The following is a 24966-nucleotide window of genomic DNA, read 5'->3' as shown; positions in this document are numbered from 1 at the left end:
TGCTTAATGTGCAGGAATGATAGTTAAGTGAGTTGAAACTTCAATTTTCACACTTAAAGAAGAAATGCATGAAGTGACTGCAATGCTTTCCTTGGGGTCTGAATGTTTATGCCAAGTTCCATCCACTTTTACGTTCAGCTGTACTTCAATGAAGCTGGCGGAAACTTTTGAGCACAACCTGACATCAGCAAAAGGTCTGCATTTTCATATCTAATATCCAGGTTGCATGCACAGAGGAAGTTTCAGGCCACTGTGCTTATTGTGAAGGAATAACAGTTAAACAATTTGAATCTTTTTATTTAATTTTTGTATTTGAGATGATCCTATATGGTGTGGATTCAGCATTTTCTTTGGGTCCCAATTGTTTAAAGCTGACGTCTGTTCATTTATACCCATTTTCATATTCTGACATATGCCAATGACATGGGCTGGAAATACAGGCATGAACAGACATTGGCAAAATGGGTGCAGCTGGGCATGATTTCTAGCCTAACTTCCCAAAACAGGCACTCAGGAAATTCCACCCCAAGAAAGCAAAGAAATTTACAAATCTTTCAGCCATGCCCATTGCTTCCACCAGTTCTGATAAGGTTCCTGAACAATTTACCTGGTCTATTCTCTGCACAAATGTGGAGTGATCTGTGAAGTGTTTTAATATGGATTTTGGATTCTCATGTCCCTATTACTTATAATCCAACCACCCTCCCCCATCCCCGATCTGAGAAAACTAAAATTATTGCTAAAATGCTCATAGCTATGTCATCAATGTACTCTCTTGTTAAACAGACATTGAGATTATATACTGTCTTGGGTGATATCAGTGTGAAAGGCAACACACCGGCCAGAATTGTTATAATGAGAGGTTGGGTCAACTGAGCCTGTGCTTATTGGAGTTTGGAACAATAAGAGGGAATCTTATTGAAATGTACACAACTCTGATGGGGCTGGGCAGATTGCATACAGGCTGGGGTGGAGGGGGTCGAGAACAAGATGTCACAGTCTCAGAACATAAGGACTAAGATGAGGAAAAATTATTCTTTTAGAGAGAGGTGAATCCGTCGAATTCCCTGCCAAAGAAAGCTGTGGGGGCCAAATCGCTGAATATATTTAAAAAAGAACAAAACAAAGAACAACTCAGCACGGGAAACAGGCCCTTCGGCCCAACGAGCCCGCACCTCCGCATCACCCTACACCTATTCTACCCTGCGTGCCTACGAATGGAACCCTTAACTTAGCCAGATTCAGGGGAGAATAGTGTCAATTTAGTAAACCAATCAGCCTAAGAGCACATCTTTGGGGTGTGGGAGGAAACCGGAGTGCCCGGGGGAAACCCACGCAACCACAGGGAGAATGCACAAACTCCCACAGACACAGGCCCAAATCCATGTATCTGCACAGCCAGCAGTGCTAGTCACCGAGCTGTTGTGGCACCCGTCTACCGGTCCACGACCAAGCACACACACCGACACGAAGTACTAGGCCACTCCCGGAACCTCCAAGAGCAGCCCACGCACGACCCACCGTGTGCATGCCCCTCGTTTGACAACGAGGGGCACCTCGTTTATTCACCTGCAGAATAAAAAGACAAAAACGTTAACTTACAAGTCTGCATTTCCAGTGCCTCCCGAGGTTCTGACCTTATTTAATAGCCCCTACTATAATCCTCCATCCTCGTTTCACTCATGTGTCTGTCTAACTGAACCTTAAACGAGTCCAACGTTCCTGCCTCCACCACCCTCCTCGGTAGCGCGTTCCATACCCCCACAACTCTCTGCGTAAAGAACCTTCCTCTCACATCCAAATTATACCTCTCCCCCATCACCCTTAAATCATGACCTCTCGTATTTGTACCCAGTCTAGGGAGCAGTCTCTCACTATTGACTCTATCTATTCCCTTCAGTATCTTATATACCTCTATCATGTCCCCCCTCAACCTCCGTCTTTCCAAGGAGAAAAGTCCCAGTTTCTCCAACCTTTCCTCATACCCCAGCCCCTCCATGCCAGGCAACATCCTGGTAAACCTCCACTGAACCCTCTCCAGAGCCTCCACGTCCTTCCGGTAGTAAGGTGACCAGAACTGGACGCAGTACTCCAAATGCGGTCTAACCAACGTTCTATACAACTGAAACATTAGACAGCAGCTTTTATACTCTATACCCCTACCTATAAAGGCTAGCATTCCATAAGCCTTCCTAACAACCTTCTCCACTTGTGTCGCAACCTTCATGGATTTGTGAACCTGCACTCCCAGGTCCCTCTGTATGTCTATACTCCTAATCGGTCTACCTTTTATCACATAGCTCCTCTCTGCATTATTCCTTCCAAAATGCATCACCTCGCATTTGTCAGGATTAAATTCCATCTGCCACCTATCTGCCCAATGCACCAACCTATCTATATCCTGTTGTATCACCTGACATTCCATTTCAGCACCCGCCAACCCTGCCATCTTGGTGTCATCCGCAAACTTGCTGATCACACCACCTACGCTCTCTTCCAAGTCATTTATGTATACTACAAAGAGGAGAGGTCCCAGTACTGAGCCCTGCGGCACACCACTGGTCACTGGCCTCCAGCCCGAAAAGGTCCCCTCCACAACTACCCTCTGTCTCCTATTGCCCAGCCAGTTCTCAATCCACCTAGCTACCTGACCTCGTATCCCATGCGCCTTAACCTTTTCTACCAGCCTACCATGAGGGACTTTGTCAAACGCCTTACTGAAATCCATATAGATGACATCAACGGCTCTCCCATCGTCAACCGTTTTTGTCACCTCCTCAAAGAATTCCATCAGATTCGTAAGGCAAGACCTCCCTCTAACAAAGCCATGTTGCGTATCCCTAATCAGATCGCAACGCTCCAAATGCTCATACATCCTACCCCTAAGTATTTTTTCCATTAATTTCCCTACCAAAGAAGGCAAAAAATAGATTTCTAGACACTAAAGGCATCAAGAGAAATGAGAGTGTGGGAGTATGGTGCTGAGATAGAAGATCAGCCATGATCATATTGAATGGTAGAGCAGGCTCTAGAGGACAAATGGCCAACTCCTGCTCCTATTTTCAAAGTTTATATCTTTAACCTCAGGACCAAGTCTGTGCCAGATTTCAGATCCTGCTGATTTTTGGTTTAACGGTTTGGATTGAACTGATCATGTGTTTTTTAAAAATTCTTTCACAGGATGTGGCTTAGCTAGTATTTATCATCCATCCCTAATTGCCCTTGGTAAGGTGGTGAGCTGCCTTCCTGAAGAACATAGAGTGTTGACGGTTTATTTTTCAAGTACAGATTGCAAAGAGTATTTTGAAAGAAATACAGACAGCACCGCATGGTAAATCAGGGAATTCTGTGGAACTGCTTCAGTTTCATCATCAGTGTTACACTGCTGGAAGCCTGGCAAAAAGCTCTGATATGTCTGTACTTGCAGTTCCCACTACACGTCAATGAAGTGTTGATAGCAGAGTGTGAACTGCTCCAAGATTTCCAGCCATATACTACTAAACTGATGATAACAACTTAAAAAGATGTCTGGTTTGCAGACATAATTGGTTTTTAGATAGCCCAATTTCGGATGTTTCACTTGTATATGCAATGTACACATAACTTCCATGTCAGTAAACCATGTTCAGTTCTACATCTTTAACAATTGCAGACAAAACTAAATTTCTAAAATTTGAGGTAACATTTGGTGGATGGTTAGGAGTTAATCCTCAGAAAGGAAAAGCGTTTGTTGGGTTGGTTGGGAGGCTGAAGTTTTAAAAATCACAATCCTGACTCCAACCTGATCACTTCCAAATTTAAAGATTATAATCAGGTTATGCCTCTTATTTCAAATTATCAATTTTTTAATTCATTCGTGGGACATGGTGTCGTTGGCTGGCCAGCATATATTGCCCATCTTAGTTGCCTAAAGGCAGTTGATAGTCAACCACATTGCTTGACTCTGGACTCACCTGTCAGCCAGACCAGGTAAGGACAGCAGATTTCATTTTCTAAATGACATTAATGAACAAAGTTTTTCCTACAATTGATAATGGTTTTGTGGTCATCAATAGATTCTTAATTATGGATTTTTTTTATTGAATTCAAATTTCACCATCAACCATGGCGGGATTCAAATCCAGAACCCCAAAACATTACCTGAGTTTCTGGATTAATAGTCTAACAATAATATCACTACGCCATCATCTCCCCTTAAACTTCTGAAGGTAACTCTGGACAGTCTATGTTATAGAGAAGCAGCAACTACTGGATCCAGGGATTGGATCTATCATTAGCCATCTGACCAGGCAATGACACCAACACTGCAACTTTCCTTTCAATCACAATGAGGTCATAATGCAATCCTCCATCAGGGTCTCTGATCCTTCCTCAATTCCCTGACTGCAGTCTCTGATTTTCCTGATAATGAGGCCTTCAATTTTCTTCTCACTAACTCCAGCCTCCAATCTCTCAGGCTTACAACCATCACCATGCCGATGCCCAACATCCCATTTTACAGTCGGACTCTGCTCACTTGGGTTGCAGCTTGGACTTTCCTGCCCTTCAGGCTACTTCTCCTACATCCTTTGCCCAACTGGGAGCCTAGCCTGTTCAATCAGATTTAACCTTGAGGCAGGGAACCTGTCAATAATGTCACACACACCCTGAGGTGCTAAAGCTCCCAGCATGTGGTGGAACCCTATGCACAGATTTGCCGGGTACAAGTAGACCCTTTTCAATCCCAATCAGTCAAAAAGTTGGAATTCTTTGCCAGATGTCTTTAGGATTTTAAGTGCTTACCCCTCTAAATGATTGCATATGGCACAAAACAAAAGACTGTATTAATTCTAGCTCCTACAGAGAAAAACAATTTGAGAGACATGTGTTAAGTTCAAATCCAAGTTAAGATGAATTGTTCACCAAAAAAATTAGTTAATTTTCACACCAATCAATGTGTTTTGTATTTATTTTTTCCAAGAGTATGAAATTCTGCAGGAGTCCAAAACCCACAGAAAATTCAGAAGGAAATAAAGCAAATGTTATACCATTGCATGAGATTTTACGGATCTAGTTGTATTCGAAAAAAATACAAAGAAATAGATTTTTGGCTACATTGTGTAACCGATTATTTGGCAATGCCTAACATACAAAAACACTGCAGAAATGAACAGATTCACTACTGAGATGTTTTCAGAACAATGAAACAACAGTTGTGTGATCTTCTCAGTTAGTGGGGAAACTGGCAATTCTCATCACTGATCTTAAAGACAGTAAATAAGGAAATGACAAAAAAGTTTTAATTATTTACTTATTTTAATTTTACACATAGCAAAATAAAGATTGGGACATACACATGGGGTTAAGGTAGAAGCTGAAATATTAAGAAAAAAAATGTTAAAACTATTGGCAGAATTTTCTCATTTTTGTGCCAAGTGCTAGTTGAGACAAGAAAACCAATCTGCAGCTCGCCAGCTGTCCAGCCAGCTTTCCTCGCCAGGTAATCCAGCCACACCTGGATACATTGCCCAGGATGGGGTCAGTAAAAGTGAGCAATGCTGGGACTATAGGGTGTCCCGATCTCTGATACAAAGAACTCGCTCTTATGTACACGCAGACCCCTCCCCAGACAACCCTCCTTATCAGATCAGGGCTGGAAAAATTATTTCCAAAGTGTGCTAGAAATAAGGACAAATTTAACAAATGGGAGTGTAATGTGGGAAAATGAGAGCCTATCCACTTAGGTGGGAAGAGTCGAGAGTAAAATATCACAGAATGCTGTGATATGGAGGAATCTAGATGTCCTCGCACATGAATCATAAAAGGTTAGAATGTCAGTACAGCAACTAATTAGGAAGTCTAGTGGAACGTCAGTCTTTACTGCAAGGAGATGGACCATAAAAGTAAGGAAATGCTGCCACAACTGTTCTTGTCATTGGTGAGAGCACATACTTCAGACAGAATCTTATTCCCTCCCCTATGGCAGGTTTGGTGGTGGGATGCATTTAATCAGGTGGGAGGATGAAGGGTAGGCACTCTGCTACCTCCTATGGCTGGAAGGTTGTGTATAGTCATTCCACCAATTGAGGCCTTTATATGAGCAGTTACTACTCATTAGAAGGCCTCATTCCACTGGTGTTGGTATCATCCCAGCCGGGGGCCAGGGAGCTCACGTACTGGGAGCATGGCAAGCAAACCTGTGTAGGCTTGTTTACCATCTCCTGGGATGGATGTCCCGCTTTCAAAGTCACTCAGTGACTGATTGGTCAATCTAGCATTGGGAAGGGATGGCTCACTGAGAGCAAGCTACTACTCTTGCTGTTCACCCACTCCCTCTGCCCCTGTGATCCCCACCCCACCACCTCCCTCCTGACATCACTCATCTCTGGCCAGAAATCCAACATCAATCTTGGGCCTCAGGCAGATGTTGTGTCAGTATCTGTTGCTGTTTCACCAGTGGCACTCAAGTGCAATACAGCTTTATCATCTGCTTTATCCCAGCGGAAGGTCTGCTGCTGCCATGTCAAGTGTCTGACTGAAACAAGATAGCTTTCTCCAAAAGAAATGTTGTGGATTCTCACAGGTTATCCTTCCAGCAGTTACGACCCCATGCTCCCCCATTCGCCATCAGTTCCACAAGATTCCACCCCCCACCTATTGCAGAGATTTTGTCTCCTTGTTTAAGGAGGAATCCATTCCTGCAGTGGAGGCAAATCAGAAAAGGTTCATCAAGTTGGTTTCTCGGATGCAGTGGTTTTCATATTAGGAAAGGATGAGCAGGTTGGATCTAGGAAAATTGGACTCCAGAAGCATGAGAGGTGATCTTATTGAAACATATACACCGGAATTCTACTGCCCCGCCAGCCACGGAATCAGAGCAGGTGAAGGGTGGACAATGAAAATGTCTGGTGACCTCGGGTGGGAATCCCAGGTCCCACTCAAGCATGGCCTGCAAAATCCCATCCAAAAGGTCCTGAGGACCTTGACAAGATACATTCTGAAAGGGTGTTCCAGTCATGGGGGAATCTAAAATTGGGAGACAAAGTTTATTTACTAGTCACAAGTGAGGCTTACATTAACACTGCAAGTAAGTTACTGTGAAATTCCCCTAGTCACTACAGTCCGGTGCCTGTTCTGGTCAATTCACCTAACCAACATGTCTTTTCAGAATGTGGGAGGAAACTGGAGCACCCGGAGGAAACACATGCAGACACTGGGAGAACGTGCAAACTCCACCCAAGCCAGGAATCAAACCAGGTCCCTGGCGCTGTGAAGCAGCAATGCTAACCACTGTGCTACCGTGCCGCTCCATACTTTCTTTTGACGCTTTCACTTCATACTTTGACGTACTTGCAGAACAAGGAGTTGCCCATTTAAGATGGAAATAAGGAAGAATTCCTCTTCTCAGAGGTTCAGGAATCTTCAGAATTCTCTACCCCAGGGAGTTGTGGAGGCTGGGCCTCTGAATATATTCAAAGTTGAGTTAGATAGATTTTTAATCATTAGATGAGTCGAGAGCAATTAGGGTCAGGCAGCAAAGTGCAGCTGAGATCCAAAAACAGACTGGCAATGAGATTATTGAATAGCAGAACAGGATCACTGGACCAAATAGCCTATTCCTGTTCCTATTTTTTATGTCCTTACATAGAATTGTTACAGCACAGAAGGCCATTCATCCCATCATTTCCGCACAAGCTGCATACAAGATAAACTTACCCAGTCCCACTCCTCCGCCTTTTCTCCGTAGTCCAACAGATTTCTTCTCTTCAGATAATTATTCAATTCTCTTTTGAACGATTCAATTGAATCTCCCTTCAATACATTCTCAGACAGTGAATTCCAGATCATTATTACTCTGTGTGAAAAAGTTTCTCTTCATGTCTCCATTGCTTCTTTTGACATCATCCTAAATCAGTGTCCTGTAGCTCTGATTTTTGCATCAGTGGAAACTATTTCACCCCACCTACATTGTCCAGATCCCTCATGATATTGAACATATCAGATTTCATATATCCTTTTAATATTCTCTTCTCCCAGGTGCATAATCCTTCTCATGAATGGAGAAATTTAACATTCTAATACTATAAAATTTGTTGTCAGGTCAGGATGGCTGTTTCCAGCAATGATTACAATTTATTTCACTATTAAAAATACCCAGTTGCACCTTACTCAGCAACATTCAATTTTTTCAAAGGATCCTATAGTAATGAGAATCATAACATAAAAATGGAAGTTTATATCAATTCAGGGATTTCTAATTGGTTTTAATTTATGGGAAGTTTGAAATGGCACATGTGGGGTAGTGAGAAACACTAGCAACATCTGGATTTCTGGGTTAACTGTATATGTATGTGTGCCAGAGGTAGCTGCCACTTTCGCAGAGTAGTGACAGGAAATACCGACAGCTTTGGTGTCATTACAACTACAAAATCTGGGCCATTTTTCTTTCAAAGGACTACTGTTATAGTACAAGCCCAGCAGGAGGATAATTTCCTCTTGTAACACACTCTTCAAGTAAAACTCTTGTGCACTTTTTAATGAAGTCAGTAGCCCAGTTTAATGAAGTTTTAATATGTTACCAAACAAAAGTAAATCCCAGCATGTGTCTATCAACTGGGACTCATTTAAGATACTCCTGCACAGTCCATAACATTACCTACAAAATAAACCTACTGCCAGGAAAATAAAAGCAGTATTTGTTTCCATCTATCCCTGCTTTTCCACTTAGAGTTTATCCCTCTTTCACACGCCTTTTTCTTTAAAACTTGCTACATTTTCTTTGATCTATTTACTTTTGTTTCATTACGTACATTTATTTAATGCTCTGCTTCTATTGATCAAGTCAAGATGCAGCTCATACCCTGAATAGTTATTCCTCCCTATCTATATTCCATAAATCACAGTAGCTGACTCCAGTCACCAATTCATCTGATCAGTGCACTTTACAGATAATAAAAGGTAAAATTTCCACAATTCAAAAATTATACACACACACATTATAAAAATATAACTAACAAACAAATGTGATACACAACATAGACTAATCAAGCTATAATGTAAAACAAAATTTCACAAACTTCATTTCAGGACTTAGTTGGATTAAAAACAGTGTAAACATTATGACTAGAATTCTTCTGTTGGGAGCAATCAAGAACGCTGGGATTTTCATTTCCCCTCCACGGCGTGATATGCGGAGACAGCGTGCCATTGGCAGGCGCCAGGATTTCCAGTCCTGCTGCTGTCAACAGGGTTTCCTGTTGTTCCCAACATAGAACCCGCGGTGGGGAATCACCATCAGCAGGACCGGAAAATCCAGCTAGCGAAAATGACCAGAATATCCCACCGTTCAAGTGTCGGACTTTCCTGCGTTAGTCTAATGTAAATGTTCTCGACAAGCCAAGTACCATCTTACTGGGGCAGACTGAAGCCCCTTTAATGGTTTAAGGAGCAAGCAACATTGTTGAAAGACAGATAGAATGAAGGAGTAAGCCATTCAGCCCTTTTAGCCTGCTCTGTCATTCAATATGATTGTGGCTGATCATAGCTTTAAATTTTGTCCTGAAGTTTAATCTTCGTTATTTTCAGACTCTTTTAACCTTTCGCCCAATTTTTAAAAAATTGGTTTCATGTGTTTTTTCTGTTGTTTGCCTCCTTCCAAGGAATTTAAACTTATTTGTATTTATTCAAATGTACTGGTTAGGTGCATTGGCAATGCTAAAATTCTCCCTCAGTGTCAAATTCTCCCTCAGTCTTCCGAACAGGCGCCAGAGTGTGGTGACTCAGAGATTTTCACAGTAACTTAATGTAAGCCTACTTGTGACAAATAAAAAAATTCTTAACCAAAATGTTGATTTGAATTTATTCAATATTTGATGAACAAAATTCTTAGTGTTCAACAGGATGGGTGGAGGAAGGATGTTTCCTCTGGTTGCAGGGGTCTAGAACCAAGAGACACAGTCTCAGAATATGGTCGGCATTTAGAACTCAGATGAGGTGGGATTTCTTCACTTAGAGGGCGCTGAGTCTTTAGAATTCTCTACGACAGAAGGCTGTAGAGGTTTGATCATTGTGTATGCTCAAAGCAGAGGGTGATAGATCGCTAGATACCAATGACATCAAGGAGCTAGGGAAAGAATAGGAAGATTATGTTGAAGTAAAAGATCAGCCATGATATAGTTAAATGGTGGAGCAGACCTAAGCGCTCAATGGCCTATTCCTGCTCCTATGTTCCTTTTTAATCAAAAATATTATGGACTGCGTTGTGGTGACCAGGGTTTCACCCAACGGTCCGATAACAGGTGGGTAGCCCCAGGTGGGTGGCCCCTGTCAGTGAGGTAGTGGCAACCTGACAGAATCAACTGCCTTCGGGCAATTAATTGGGAACCTGTCAGCCTCCCATGCAATTGACGCCATTGTTCCAGAGCCCACAGCAACTGAGCAGTGGTTCAGGGATTAAATGGTGGCTATTTGTCACAGGCCTCTACTTGGGGGCATCCCTCATGGTCGAATATTCTGTGTCTGAGTGAGGGACTTAATGTTGAGTGGAGGGCGAGGAGGATACTCTCCTGTCCTTATCACCAAACCCGCCCCCATCAGCCCCTCCCTTTTCCACAACTGCAACATACAACGCCCATCCCGCCTCCACTCATCTGTAACCTGAAGTCTTTTAGGTGGAACTCAGATGGGTGTTGCCAGCAGTCATTGCTCCTCCTGGCACTGGTGACATGAGGAGCTGCCAGTCACTGGTTACTTTTTGCGGGTTGGACTGGGAATAGACTGATGTGGTACCCACATTCAAAATAGCGGGGGTAAAATCAGCAAATGACAGTGTTACTTTGAGCTTATGTAAATGATACCACTGATTATCATTAAGTGGCCTCACAGCAGCAGGTTAAAGTCCAACATGTTTATTTAGTAGCATAAGTTTTCGGAAATCCGTTCCTTCATCAAGTGAGTGCAGAATTTGTTTCACAAACAGGGCATATTTTGGCACAAACTCAATTGCAAGATTATGGTTGGAATGCGAGTCCTCAACAAGTAATCAAATCTTTATAGGTGCAGACAATGTGAGTGGAGAGAAGGTTAAGCAAAGGTTAAAGAGGTGTGAATTGTCTCCAGCCAGGACAGCTAGTGAGATTTTGCAAGCCCAGGCAAGTCATGGGGGTTACAGATAGTGCGACATGAAGCCAACGTCCAGGATGAGGCCATCCTCATGTGTGCAGAACTTGGCTATCAATTTCTTCTCAGCGATTCTGCATTGTCGTGCGTAAGATATGCCAGATCATCAACACGGATGCCATCATCACACACGAGAATACCATCCACCAGGTACATGGTAAATACTCTTGTGACTCGGCCAACATTGTCTACCTGATGTTGCAGAAAGGTTGCACCGAGGCATGGTACAGGAAAATACCCTCTCTCCCCACCCCCACTCAACGTTCAGTCCCTCACTCAGACACAGACTATTCAACTATGAGGTATGCCCCCAGCTAGAGGCCTGTGGCAAACTGGGCTCAGTAGACCTGTGCAGCCACCTATCTCAAGAATTACAGAATGACTTTGACAAAATGCGTGCGCAAACAAAATGATATCAGATTAATTTTAATAGCGGTCACACAAAACACACAAGGGGAAAAAGCAAGGTTACTTAGTATTTACACCAAAGGAACAGGTCACTCAGCCCAAAAGGTCCCTGCCTGTGTTTATGTTTTCTTGCACCTCCTCATACCCTTCTTTATTTAACACCATAAGTACATCCTTCAATTCCTTTATTTCATGTATTTATCTAGCTTTTTTTCGAATACATCTCTGTTAGTCACCTCAACTGTTTCTGTAGTACCAAGTTCCACATTCGAACCACTCTGGTAAAGATGCTTCTCCTGAATTCCTTTTTAAAATCATCCTTGTATATCTTATATTAATGATCCCTTGCTCTGGTCTTCCCCACAAGTAGAAACATCTTTCTACAATGACCCAATCAGATCATTTTCTTAATCTGAAAGTCCTTCATCAGGTCATCCCTCAGGCTTCTCTTTTCTAGAGGAAAAGAGTTCAGTCTACTCAATCTCCTGTTTTGAAATTAACCTCTCAGTTCAGGTTATGATTCCAGTAAATAATTTCTGCATCTTCTCCAGTGGTCTTAGTATCCCTTTATGTAATATGGATACTAGAGCTGTTCACATCATCAAAGTGCTAACTTTGTGCTAATCAAAGTAATTTACAGAATTAACATAACTTCACTGCTTTTCAATTCCATTCCTCTGGAAATTAATTTATGGCCTTATTAACCTTTATTGATATTTTTGGTTATATGCTTACCAATACCCCTAGATCCCACTGCTTCTCTACTTCAATCTGACACTCCTCATTTGACCCCCTTACTTTTCCCACCAAACAAAACCATTTCACACTTAACTGTTCATTTATCAATTTCTTGGTTATTCTGCAATTTTATTAACGTCGTCATGTCTTTTATCATAATCCCTAATCTCAATTAACTACTCCCCAAATTTAGATTCATTTTCAAATCTTGAGAATTTGATTCTGATCTTCTCATCCTCAAATCCCATGGGTGATAATGAAATAACTAAGGGTGAAATAACTAATGAAATAATGAATAATAATGAAATAATAATGAAATAACTAAGGTGCTATGTAATGAAGCGGGTAGAATTAGGGACCTTGTGGTGAAGGATCCTCTTGGGGAGAGTGATCATTGTATGGTGGAGTTTCTGGTGCAGATGGAGGAGGAGAAAGTGGGTTCCCGGACACGCGTCCTTTGTTTGAATAGAGGGGAATACGGTAGGATGAGAGAAGAATTGGCGAATGTGGACTGGGAGAGCGCGTTGGAGGGAGGGTCTGTTGAGGAGCAGTGGAGAATCTTTAAGGAGATCTTTCTTGGTGCCCAACGGAAATTTATTCCGATGGTCAAAAAGGATAGTAGGAGGAGAGGTAATAAGCCGTGGATAACGAAGGAGGTGAAGGAAAGTGTTAAACTAAAAGCGGAGGAATTTAGAGTAGCTAAGAGTAGTGGGCGAGAAGAGGATTGGGAGAGGTTTAAATGTCAACAAAGATTGACAAAGAAGATGATAAGGAAGGGTAGGAGAAACTATGAAGCTGGGCTAGCGCTTAATATAAAAAAGGATAGCAAGAGTTTTTATAAATATATAAAAAGGAAGAGGCTGGCTAGGGTGAATGTTGGTCCTTTAGAGGATGAGAAAGGGGACCTAGTGGTAGGGGATGGGGATATGGCTAAGGTATTGAATAACTTTTTTGTTTCTGTCTTCACGGAGGAGGACATGAATAATTTGCCGGGTGTTAGCGATGGAAAGGTGGTAGGACTGGAGGGTCTTAATGACATTACTGTTACTAGAAAGGCGGTGCTCGACAGACTGGAGGGGCTGATTGTGGACAAGTCCCCAGGACCGGATGGAATGCATCCGAGGGTTCTGAAAGAAATGGCGGAGGTGATAGTGGATGCCTTGGTGGTTATTTTCCAAACGTCGCTGGATTCCGGGGAAGTGCCGGATGATTGGAAAACGGCTAATGTTACGCCGTTGTTTAAGAAAGGTGCCAGGCAAAAGGCGGGGAATTATAGACCGGTTAGTTTAACGTCTGTGGTAGGTAAAATGTTAGAATCTGTCATTAAGGAGGAAATTACGAGGCATCTTGAAGGGAATTGCTTGATAGAGCAGACGCAGCACGGTTTCATTAAAGGGAAGTCGTGTCTGACAAATTTACTGGAGTTCTATGAGGATGTGTCTAGGGCGGTGGATATAGGAGAGCCGGTGGATGTGGTCTTTCTAGATTTTCAGAAGGCGTTTGACAAAGTGCCTCACAAGAGGTTATTGCAGAAGGTCGAGGGACATGGAGTTGGGGGTAGGGTGTTAGCGTGGATAGAGGATTGGTTGTCAAATAAGAGGCAGAGAGTGGGGGTCAACGGGTGCTATTTGGATTGGCGGATGGTGACTAGTGGAGTGCCCCAGGGGTCGGTGCTGGGGCCTCAGCTTTTTACCATTTATATAGATGATCTGGAGGAGGGAACCGAGTGTAGGGTGTCGAAATTTGCTGATGACACCAAGATTGGGGGAACGGCAAATTGTGCGGAGGGTGTGGAGAGTCTGCAGAAGGATCTAGATAGGCTGGGCGAATGGGCCAGGAAATGGCAAATGGAATTTAATGTTGGCAAGTGTGAGGTGGTCCACTTTGGTAGGAAGAATGGTAGGAACGACTATTACTTACGGGGCGAAAAACTGCAGCAGGCGACGGTGCAGAGGGACCTCGGGGTCCTTGTGCATGAGTCACAAAAACCCAGCTTGCAGGTGCAGCAGGTGGTCAGGAAGGCGAATGGGATGCTGGCCTTCATAGCGAAGGGGATTGAATATAAAAGTAGGGAGGTCTTGCTGCAGCTGTATAGGGCATTGGTGAGGCCGCAACTGGAGTACTGTGTGCATTTTTGGGCGCCGCACCTGCGCAAAGATATTTTGGCCTTGGAGGGAGTGCAGAGGAGGTTTACTAGGCTGATACCGGAGTTGAGGGGGTTGAGCTATGAGGAGAGGCTGAATAAACTGGGCTTGTACTCGTTAGAGTTTAGAAGAATGAGAGGAGATCTCGTTGAGACGTATAAGATGATGAATGGGATGGATAGGATAGAGGTGGAAAGACTCTTCCCACTCAAAAAAGACAATAGGACTAGGGGGCACAGCCTCAAGATAAAAGGGGGGCGGTTTAGAACAGAGTTGAGGAGGAACTTCTTCACTCAAAGGGTGGTGAATCTCTGGAATTCTCTGCCCGTTGAAGTGGTGGAGGCTGCCTCGCTAAATATTTTTAAGACGCGGGTTGATGGGTTTTTGATAGGAGAGGGGATTAAGGGTTATGGGGAGAGGGCGGGAAAGTGGAACTGAGCAGCGACAGATCAGCCATGATCTTATTGAATGGCGGGGCAGGCTCGAAGGGCTGGATGGCCTACTCCTGCTCCTATTTCTTATGTTCTTATGTTCTTATGAAGCTGAAAAAGATGCAAGAGTCTTTGTAAACAGAACATATCCAGGACATTCAGTGCAACAATGAACAAAACCAATAGAATGTTGAACTGTGTGGTCAAAACCTCAAAAACAAGTCAGGTACCATTCTATGACCAGGTTGTTCCTTGTGTAATGCACCAGTTCTGGTCACTTAGCAACAAGGGAGATATTAAGTGTTGAAGATGGTGCATAAAAGAGCCACAAGGCTGAGCCCAAGTGTCAAAGTCAATTTATGAGAAAATATTAGAAAACAGAGTAGACTTTTCAACCTTGAAAGAAGGTAACGGAAAAGCAATTTTATCGAGGTATGTAGGCTAGTAACTGGAATGGCAAAGGCAAATCCAGAAAGTTACTTTAAATTAAATTGCACAGGTTCAGATTAATGAAAGGCAAATTTAGGATTGATGTCAAAAAGTTCATCGGAATGACATCTGAGTATTAAACGGTAAGTAAGTGAATCACTTTACAAAACTGGAATTATTCTCTATAGAAGTAATATATGATGATCCAGAGTCAATAAACATCATGCTGTGGGACCAAAAGGGTTGGGGAATTTTCTCTTTAAATGGAGATTGCATTCTGCCATCAGTTTGCATTTTGCTTCAGTTCTTTTTTGATGAATAGATGCCAAATTCTAGCATGGTTGCTAACTTAAATATAGAGGCCACAAAATTGGGCTCCACAGTGCCACTGGTACCAGTATCCCTGAAGAGGTCAAATATCCCCACTGACTCATGGGAATTTGTGGCCAAAATGGAAACATTTCATCCAGGAAGGTGCCAAACACCTTAAGAGACTTCAACAAGAACACAAAGAGGCAAAATTGAGGCACAGACCTCCAAAAACATCAGCCACCTGACCCACAAGTGGCAGCGTCTCTGAATTGTACATTGGACAATATCAGCTAATTCGGACCCCACTGAAACAGAGTGGTAGCAAGTCAGCACCACTTCTGAGGGATAACTGCCTAAGGGTAAGAGGAGTGCTATCAAAGTCCTGGAGTAAGAAAAGTGATGTGTTTCCAGATGCATCTGGCATAGCTAAAATGGCAATCGATGATAGGAAGTGTCAGGAGCAGTCAAGTCATTATGTTAAGGCAGCTGGAACTTGAAACATGTAGGTCCAGTAATAATCACTACCAGTTGAATATGCATTCAGTTGTAAGGGGGACCTCCCATCATGTTATTGAAAGGCACACAACTAGAAGTTGGAGTCCTTTGAGGAGTGGCAACGCTTGTGAACATACTGTTGCTGGCTTTTGGAGGTCTTTCAGTGAGTTGTTGCATCCATTCAGGGAGGACAGTGAATTTGGTTACCTGCACACACCAAGGTGAAATTAGAACTGGGGCTATTATTGCACTATGGGTCTGCAATGTGACCAGTAAATAAAACAGATTCAGGGGAGAAGGGGAGATCTGCACACAGAGAGGAGGAGGAGGAAGAGCACTCTCCACATCATCCCCTTTCCAGCCAAATTCCTGTGAGAAAAGCTCCCATCATTAACCATTCCATGATATCATTATCAAAAACACATCCAGGCAAAAATAAACTATTCCACCTTTGCATTTCCTTGGTGCTTGTCTTGCAGATGCCTTTGTCTGTTCTTCACATGTCACACTATCTGTAACTCCACGATTTGCCTGGACTTGCAAAATCTCACTAACTGTCCTGTCTGGAGACAATACACATCTCTTTAACCTGTGCTTAACACTCTCTCCACTCACAATGTCTGTACCTTTAAGACTAGCTTAGCTGTAAAGACTCGCATTCCAATCATTATTTTGTAAATTGAGTTTGTGTCTTTATATGCCCTGTTTGTGAACAGAACTCGCCCTCACCTGATGAAGGAGCAGTGCTCTGAAAGCTAGTCACGTTTGCTACCAAATAAACCTGTTGGACTTTAACCTGGTGTTGTGAGACTTCTTACTGTGTTTACCCCAGTCCAACGCTGATGTCTCCACATCACTTCTGCTCTTTCACAGTGCTACCCCATTGGCTGCAGCATGGCTGATAGGAAGCTGTTGATTTTCACCTTGGGCACACTGCAGGTGGTCTAGCAGGACACATTCAACCAGTTTTTGGCCCAGACTGCACCTTCCCAACTTGGTGATAATAGACTGTACTGGCACATTGATAAACAACAGCGGGATACAGCAGAGATGAAGTGGCGGGAACATGAGTTCCATCGTGAGAGAAAATAGCAGATTTCTGCTCTCTGGTGCCACATCACCAATCCTACTGTACTGCGCACAGACTGATAAACTGCAATGAAAGCCTGCCTGCCCCTTTGAGCTCTGAGATCCATAGCCATAATAGCAGCACTCTCAGCCTGCCTAAAGCATGGATCCCACACCTCCATTCAGCAGCTCCCTTTCTGCTGCAGTGGAAAAACTGAAACATCAGCTAGCAGATATTGCGTCAACTGCTGGATCCATAAGTGTTGCCATCAGGTTGCCACTACTTCCATTATGGGCTCAAAGCTGTGAGATGCCCTTTGCCACACTGGAGGCATATTCTTATATACTTCTTGACAGTTTCAGGAGGCTTTCAAGTGGACTTAAAAATGTACATGCTATCCTGGTTTGCTTCCTCAGCAGCACTGTCCTGTGTGCTGCCCATCACAGTCTTTGAATCCTTGGCAGTGAAATTTGCTTGCTCATCTCAAAAACTTTAAGTATAATATGGATTTTTGTAAACTTCAGTTCCTATCTGTGTGTGTGTGTGTGTGTGTGTGTGTGTGTGTGTGTGTGTAAGTATTGTTGCAAATGCATTCAAGCATTAAGAAAACAATATTTATTCTTCCTCTTTTCTAGCTTACAAGAAAACCTGTCTTCTGTCTGTTCTTGAGAGTCACAGCACTTAAAGGGTTAAACATTTCTTCTTTAAAGCATATCTATCTGCAGTAAGTTGAGGTGTAGAAAAAGGGGGAACCATCCTACCATCTCTCTCATGGCCATGACAAGTCATTGAACTTTCCTTGGTATTGCTGCCATGTTCTTGTGACAAGACCTGTAGGCTTGATCTCCCTTGCCACCTAATCCAGTTCCCTTCAGAAAGAGTTCCTCCATGACTTCCTTTAAAGACATGGTCTTTCTCCTCATGTGAACCTCCCTGAAAAAGGCCTCGTTGCTGGATTCATGAACCTTGAAGCACACTCTCTTCCTTAGATCTCCATTTCCTTTGTTTCTAATTCTAGCTAGTTACAGTCCTGGCAATTAGTTGAAGCTTCCCTTCAGTCAGTGCAACTTCCCTTTAAGAGGGACAGACTGCCTTTAAGAGCTGGAGGCTAGCCAGAATATATGCTCACCTTGAATGCTTTCAGGCCCCCTGTTGATCATGGAGCGAGCAAAAAGCATTGGTTCCATTTGATTGCACATTACAATCAAGCAAATGAGGAGGCTGGGACTGAGCACAAGTGGATTGTAAATTGCAACCTCCATGCCCAAAAGTGGGAGCAGGCCAATGTTTATCCCAAAATATACTTGACTCCAGATAATTACATCTAGAGTCCAAATTTGCAATTTCAACATCCTATTGCACAGAACTCATGACTTAAATTATGTTTGAAACAGTACAAATATTTGTCTATAAATACAGTCAATCTATCAGCAAGTCTTACTTGCAGCAAATGAAACGTTGTTGAAATGTGATTGCTTTTTTGTGAAAATATGTTTCTGTTAAGTGCCATCTGTCCCTTTTAGACCGAACAGCTGAATGAATAAATAGATTGTGCACCAAGCTCTGCAACCTAACCGTTTTTATCTTCAATTTAAGAAATCCTGATCTGAGGATAATCCTGATCCCAGCATAGTTTTCTTGATAAATTATTCAAACATATAACAGTACCCTACTGCAGTGATAGTAAAAAATAACTATTTTGACCAACACTGTGTTTTGTTACCTTTTCAAATCTTTTCAAAATGTACTCTTTAAAACCATAAATCATGTTCACCAACTTGTCTTGATCCTCTCCTTCAAACTATATAACACTGATTGCTTTCAGAATAACTGCCTCAAACCTGAAACTGGCTCTGTTTATCTTCCCAAGGTCATTGAGAAGGAGGGTGAGAACACTGGTCTGTGGATAACATCTTTTAAAAAAATGCAGACAACCACTTTTGGCGAGTGATCGTTTATATTGATTCTTTCTCTTTTATACTAGGTTTGGAAACTGTAAAGATTAGATATGCAATGCCTGAATAATAGTAATATACTTGATGGAAATAAGAAAGCCATTTAAATACATTCCTATAAATAACTGAGGATTTGTACACAAATTGGCAACAAAAAGGAGAAGTTTGTCACTTCCACAATTAAAATGGGGGTACTGAAAATGAGACTAGACATGAGGGCCAATTTTAACTCCAGACTGGAATGAATGGAAATCCCCTACAGAAAAGTAAGTCAGATATTAACTGCTGAGCCTCATTTGAATGCCACTGATCAGATATTTAACTGTTTCTTGCAGAAAACAGCAACTAGTTAGGGCGGCACGGTAGCACAATGGCTAGCACTGCTGCTTCACAGCTCCAGGGACCTGGGTTCGATTCCCAGTTTGGGTCACTGTCTGTGTGGAGTTTGCACATTCTCGTGTCTGCGTGTGTTTCCTCCGCATGCTCTGGTTTCCTCCCACCGTCCAAAGATATGCAGGTAAAGCTGATTGGCCATGCTAAAATTGCCCCTTAGTGTCCTGAGATGCTTAAGTTAGAGGGATTAATGGGTAAAATATGTAGGGATATGGGGACAGGACTGGGGAGATTGTGGTCGATGCAGACTCGATGGCCAGAATGGCCTCTTTCTGTACTGTAGAGTTTCTATGACTTTCTTCTATGATTCTAATTGGTGAGGTATGACAAAGAGTGGACAGCATCACCCCTGAAGAACAGTAATTTCAAGATTTTACCCTGGTTTACCAATCAATCTATGCCCTCATCCGTCTTGTCACTACATCTTCTTCCAGTCCCAATTTTCAAGGTCACAACCTCATTTTGCTGAAAGCCATGTCCTTTCCTCCTTCCAAGCTGCCACTATGGTGAAACATTTTAGTATTACACCTTGCTCTCTGAATGATTCCCTTCTTGAATCCCCCCACATTACATCTCTATCTACCCTCAGAAAACTGAGGTAGAATTTTTGATAAGTTGTGGGGTCAAACTTCCATTCACTAGTCTGTCAACCTTTCCAGATCCTGGTGATGGACTCTTTCAATTATCAAGGATGAGTGCCATATCATATCAATGCTATTGGGATGCCCACACATTAGACTGGCAGGATGTCAAAGTGACTCCCTGCCCTTACTAGTAATTCGAGCTCTTACTGAAAGTCCTTTAACTTTATTGCTGTCAGATCATGAGGCAGGACCAAATGAATTATTTTATTCTGTTTACAGTGTATCATAGCAGGGGATCATATACACGGAGCAGCAATGAAATTTATGTTCTACCTCATTTGAGGTGACTGTGGGGTTCCTTCTCATGCTGCTCCTGCCTATTTGGTAAGGGTGTTGTTTCAGACTTTTCAGATAGTACATCAGTATTGAATATTTCCCCCAGTGCTTTCTGTTGAGAGATGTGGTTTAGTGGCAGAATTCTGAGCTCTTTGCATCTTTAACAATCTGTCAGAATTTACATAATGCAAGATCAGAGATGAAAGCTCATTCCAAAAGCTTAAATGTAAGAATCATTGGGAAAGTTTCTTACAAACTTCAAATTATTCAGGACTTGATAGAATTTTAGAAATTTAATAAAAGCTATTATTTTGAAACTCATCTCATAATGTTGCAATGTATTTTTAAAAGGAGAGACATCTATAAGTTTGCATAATGGGATTTGCTATCTTTGGATAACTAGCTATTGTTGGAAAACAAATGAGGAACCATAATTATTTAGGTTTACACCTTGAGACTATCTGGAAAATGTCAGAATTTGTAACCATGCACATCCAGTGGCAATCTTCAAAGGGACTATGAAACATTTAATCAATAATAACAAATTCAGTACTCAGACAACTGTTACCAAAATGGAAAAAGGTTGCTGATTAACTACAACATAAATCACTTCCACTGTGCATTGCTTCTGTAACTTCCAATGAATTAAGTAGGCTCTCACTATGTAGTGGTGCTTTTAAATTTACAGAAAGATTAATCATTTCACCTTATATCTTTTGCATTGGGTGCCACTAATGTTCAGAAATTTAGAATTCTAATGACACTTTAATATGGTCTAAACTAAATCAGATTCTTGGAATGAGCTACAAAGCTCTTTTGGCTCATAATGGTTACATTAAAGGGTAGATTGTCAACTGTTGGAAAGCTTATCTGGGTAATGAGAGTAACTGCCATTTAACTGATGTTACAAACTGAATTTAAAGTCTTAATCTCAGTGTCAGATATTAATGGACTGAGTTAAAAAGAACGCTTCAAAAATAAATTATAATTTTCTAATACACAGACACGTCAATGTGTTGTTTTGAAACTATATTTTTAAAAGACATTATACTGTGTTGTGCATGGTCCTACCTCAGTAATGGTGGACTTTTTGTTTTTTTTATCTTCAGTACCTGTAAGAAGCTTCCTTTGAACTTGTGACTCAACTCTTACAGAGTGATGACAAGAGCATGATGGAAATCTCATAATCCTCAGGGTACCAGCTATCTGATAGTTTAAAGAAATGGTTGGCATGCCAATCAAAATCTTTATTAAAAGCCACACACTGAGCCTGCAGGTCGGAAACTGATGTCTACATAAACGTGGCCAAGTAGACACCATTTTTAAAACCAGATGTTCACCAAAAACAAGGTCCACATGAGCTCCCTGAATGCTAAATTAATTTATTAACTTGTATATCTCTTACTTCAAGTTAAGTTTATAACTGAAAACGTAATCTTACATAAATCTTACAGTAAATGTTGAAAGCAATGTGATACAAGTGATCAAAATATTTGAGATACACAGTAATATTTGAACAACATGAGCACCCACTACCTACTAGTTACCTTAAACCTTGAACTGTTGTTAGCTTAGGTCTCACTGGGCAGTCCTGATTTTACAAACTGTCAGATCATACACTGTGATTCTGAAATGAACACAAATGTAACAGCAGCAAAGCTGTATTACTCTCTTGTCCCTTTCACTTTATATTTATTTGTATAGTATACATTATTCTACAGTAATAACGTTCTTTTGAAGTTCAAAATATGTAATCTACTTTTATCTTATCTCACTGATCCCAACAACCATTGCCTTCTAACCTTGTAAACCTTTAATTGGTCAAAATCTGGCCACCAATCAAATGGGGGAAAGATTGGCATGGTTATCATGCATCAAGGGTTAATTTTGGTGCCGACACTCAGGTGCTGATGATCACTTTGGGTAACGTGATTTATTTGAATAAACAAAAATGAATAGATGACATTTCTATAACTGTTATATATGATATCTAAAGAATACTCTTCCAGGTTTATTTTAGTTAGCTCAATCTTTGACATGACTAAATTGGTTGCATTGCCCTCTGTTATAGGCCCCAATTAACTAACTTGGCTTTGGGCAGCCTGAAATCTGTTATCCATTGGTGCAATTTCACAGCTTAACTACACTCATGATTGACAAGTAGTGTAAAAAGAGGAAAAGAGCAAAAAAAGAATCTGTTTAGCAGGACCTAGGTGAGTTTTCTTTCATTCAGACGTTGCTATTTTAGAGAAATCAGGAATACTTTAGACGACTGTTAGAACTTTCAGGGAATTAGAACAATCTCCCTTTTCATAATTTTGGCGAACAATGGTGAATTGCTATTTTATCAAATCATATAATACGTGCCAGGGATTAAGCATCAAACATGTTTCACGACTCTATTTTTAAAATATGTGGCCAGCATTTAGTTTGTAATGCAGTCAATTTTTTTTTATTTGAGATGTTGATAAATACTAATGCTTATTGAAATCAGCAAACAGACAGCAGTTTTCACAACAGAAAATCCTTCAATCCTTATGGAAAATGCTTTTCTCAAACCAAGTTGAGACGGTATCAGTATGCTGCATGAATTTAATCTTCCACTCCTCAGCACTTTTATCCTTCATCTTACATATTTGCGCAGAAAACATGCAATAAGAAGATTTCTTTACCCCATTAGAAGATTTGGGGCGTGAAGTTAGTTGATAAACTCAATTAGCTGAGCCTGAGCTTATGAACCCTGGCTCCAGCCTAGAACAATATGTCACACTCATGTGGGTTTTAGGGCAGAATACATATTATTAATGGGCAATTTGATATTACTGCAGTTACATTATCCATATTGCAACAGAATTCAGGCACAAGTTTCGCGTCAGCATTAAATACAAAAAAAAACACACAGCAACTGTTGTTTCCTTACTTAAAGCCTAATAAATCTTGAGTATTTCACAATTCACTGTGCTGCACGTTTCGGATCAATGGAATTTACCTGCAGCTTTAGCACATCTTTTTAAAAGTCATTGATAATACTGAGAATAAGCATATTTGAACAGTAAGTAAAAGCCTGTTCATTAAGGACAATTAAAAAAAATTAAAATATTTGTAATACAAAAAATTCTCTCAAAAATTGAATGCAGAAATTGTCAGCATCTGAGCAGAATTTTCAACTGAAGAGTACAATAATCTCTAATCATCTGCCGTCAATACCTTCACTAAAATATATGGTAATCAAACAAGGTGACCATGTTCTACAGACTTTTATGCAAATCCATTAAACCAGGAAAAAAAATCATTCGACTAAGACGCGGAAGCACTGCATTCTAATGGAGGCACTTAGAACCAGGCTATGTAGCCTACAAGGGAAGGCACAGTATGAACAGACCGCTACCTCCTCGTCATTCAAGTCGATCACACTTTGCAATTGTATTATACGAGGTGAAAGCGCGATGGAAAGGAGCACCGTCAAAGGAATAATGCTTGCTTTCTTGCTTTCATGTTGCAGGTCTGTCTTTTGTTATTCTCTCACATTAACTCACCCAGAAGCATTGCGTTCAATGCTAATGAAAGGTGACCCAAGCTGTACAGATCTTCTTAAGCCTCCAGTGGCAAAATAAAACTACAAAAGAGATGAATAGAGCAGTGCCTCTTGAGCTTTGCCTATTTTCTTCACATAGGCAGTTAGAATCACACTGTGAAGTATCAGATCCAAATAAACCACTAACTATGGTGTAGGCACCCTCTGGGTGGATGGTTTCTTCGCAGTCGACAGCCTGACTGTACAAAACCAACATTAAAACAATACAAAGACTATCAGTGGCCACAGCTGAGCTAAAGGCAAGTGTAAGGAACTGAAAAGGTCTGCTAGGATAACAGAGCCTTACACTGACACTGGACAGCAATTCAGGCAGCCTGAAATTGCATCAAATCATTGCTTCTAAGCACAGCTAATCTGCAGGCTTTCACATAGCATTTTAAGAGCTGTTCAGCTGCAGTGTGAAGGAGCCTTCAGGCTTATAGCTCATGTCCAGAGGAACATTCTTATCCCTCCTCCACATTAATATGTGACACAGTTTTATACAGTAGCAAAAATACAAAAGATATTTCTCACATTCTGCTGGAAAACAACATCATTTTATAGTCCATAATGTGAAGCTAGCTAGAAACGTGAGAGAGCCATGTGTGCAATAGTAATAAGGTAAAAAGCCTATACGCCATCTGTTTCTTCTCTCGTAAGTAATAAAATGCACGTAAACAATCCAACATGATTCCAGAATTGCTGAATGTATCAACCGTCCCATTTCTACATTAGTCAGATAGGGTCACTGCAGTTGCTGTGAGTCACTTGGCTGGCCCCATGACCAGGAATGTAAAATAAATGGTGACTGAAATGGTGAAACAAAAGCTCTTGAAGGTAACACAGCTCACAATGTAGCAGCTTAGGAGCAATGCTGCAGAAACAGGATCATAGAATCATACAACAGAATCACAGAATCCCTACAGTGCAGAAGGAGGCCA

The 24966-nt window shown here is 41.5% G+C and overlaps 1 protein-coding gene across 1 annotated transcript in view; it reads right to left on the bottom strand.

Annotated features, from left to right (window-relative positions):
* The window catches only part of LOC145354925 (zinc finger protein 385D-like), a 553654-nt gene extending 529546 nt beyond the window's left edge, over positions 1 to 24108 (bottom strand). Inside the window, exon 1 of the mRNA XM_080206587.1 lies at positions 23988 to 24108. Within this exon, the coding sequence (XP_080062713.1) occupies positions 23988 to 23997 (10 nt within the window). The 5' untranslated portion in view covers positions 23998 to 24108. The remainder of the gene's footprint in view (positions 1 to 23987) is intronic.
* Between the last annotated feature and the right edge of the window lie 858 nt (positions 24109 to 24966).

The sequence above is a fragment of the Carcharhinus amblyrhynchos genome, chromosome 2, assembly GCF_965287045.1.
Source record: "Carcharhinus amblyrhynchos chromosome 2, sCarAmb.v2.hapA, whole genome shotgun sequence".
NCBI classification, from domain to species: domain Eukaryota; kingdom Metazoa; phylum Chordata; class Chondrichthyes; order Carcharhiniformes; family Carcharhinidae; genus Carcharhinus; species Carcharhinus amblyrhynchos.
Note: the sequence above shows the minus strand (reverse complement) of the source record. Positions and strands in the feature narration are given on the sequence as shown.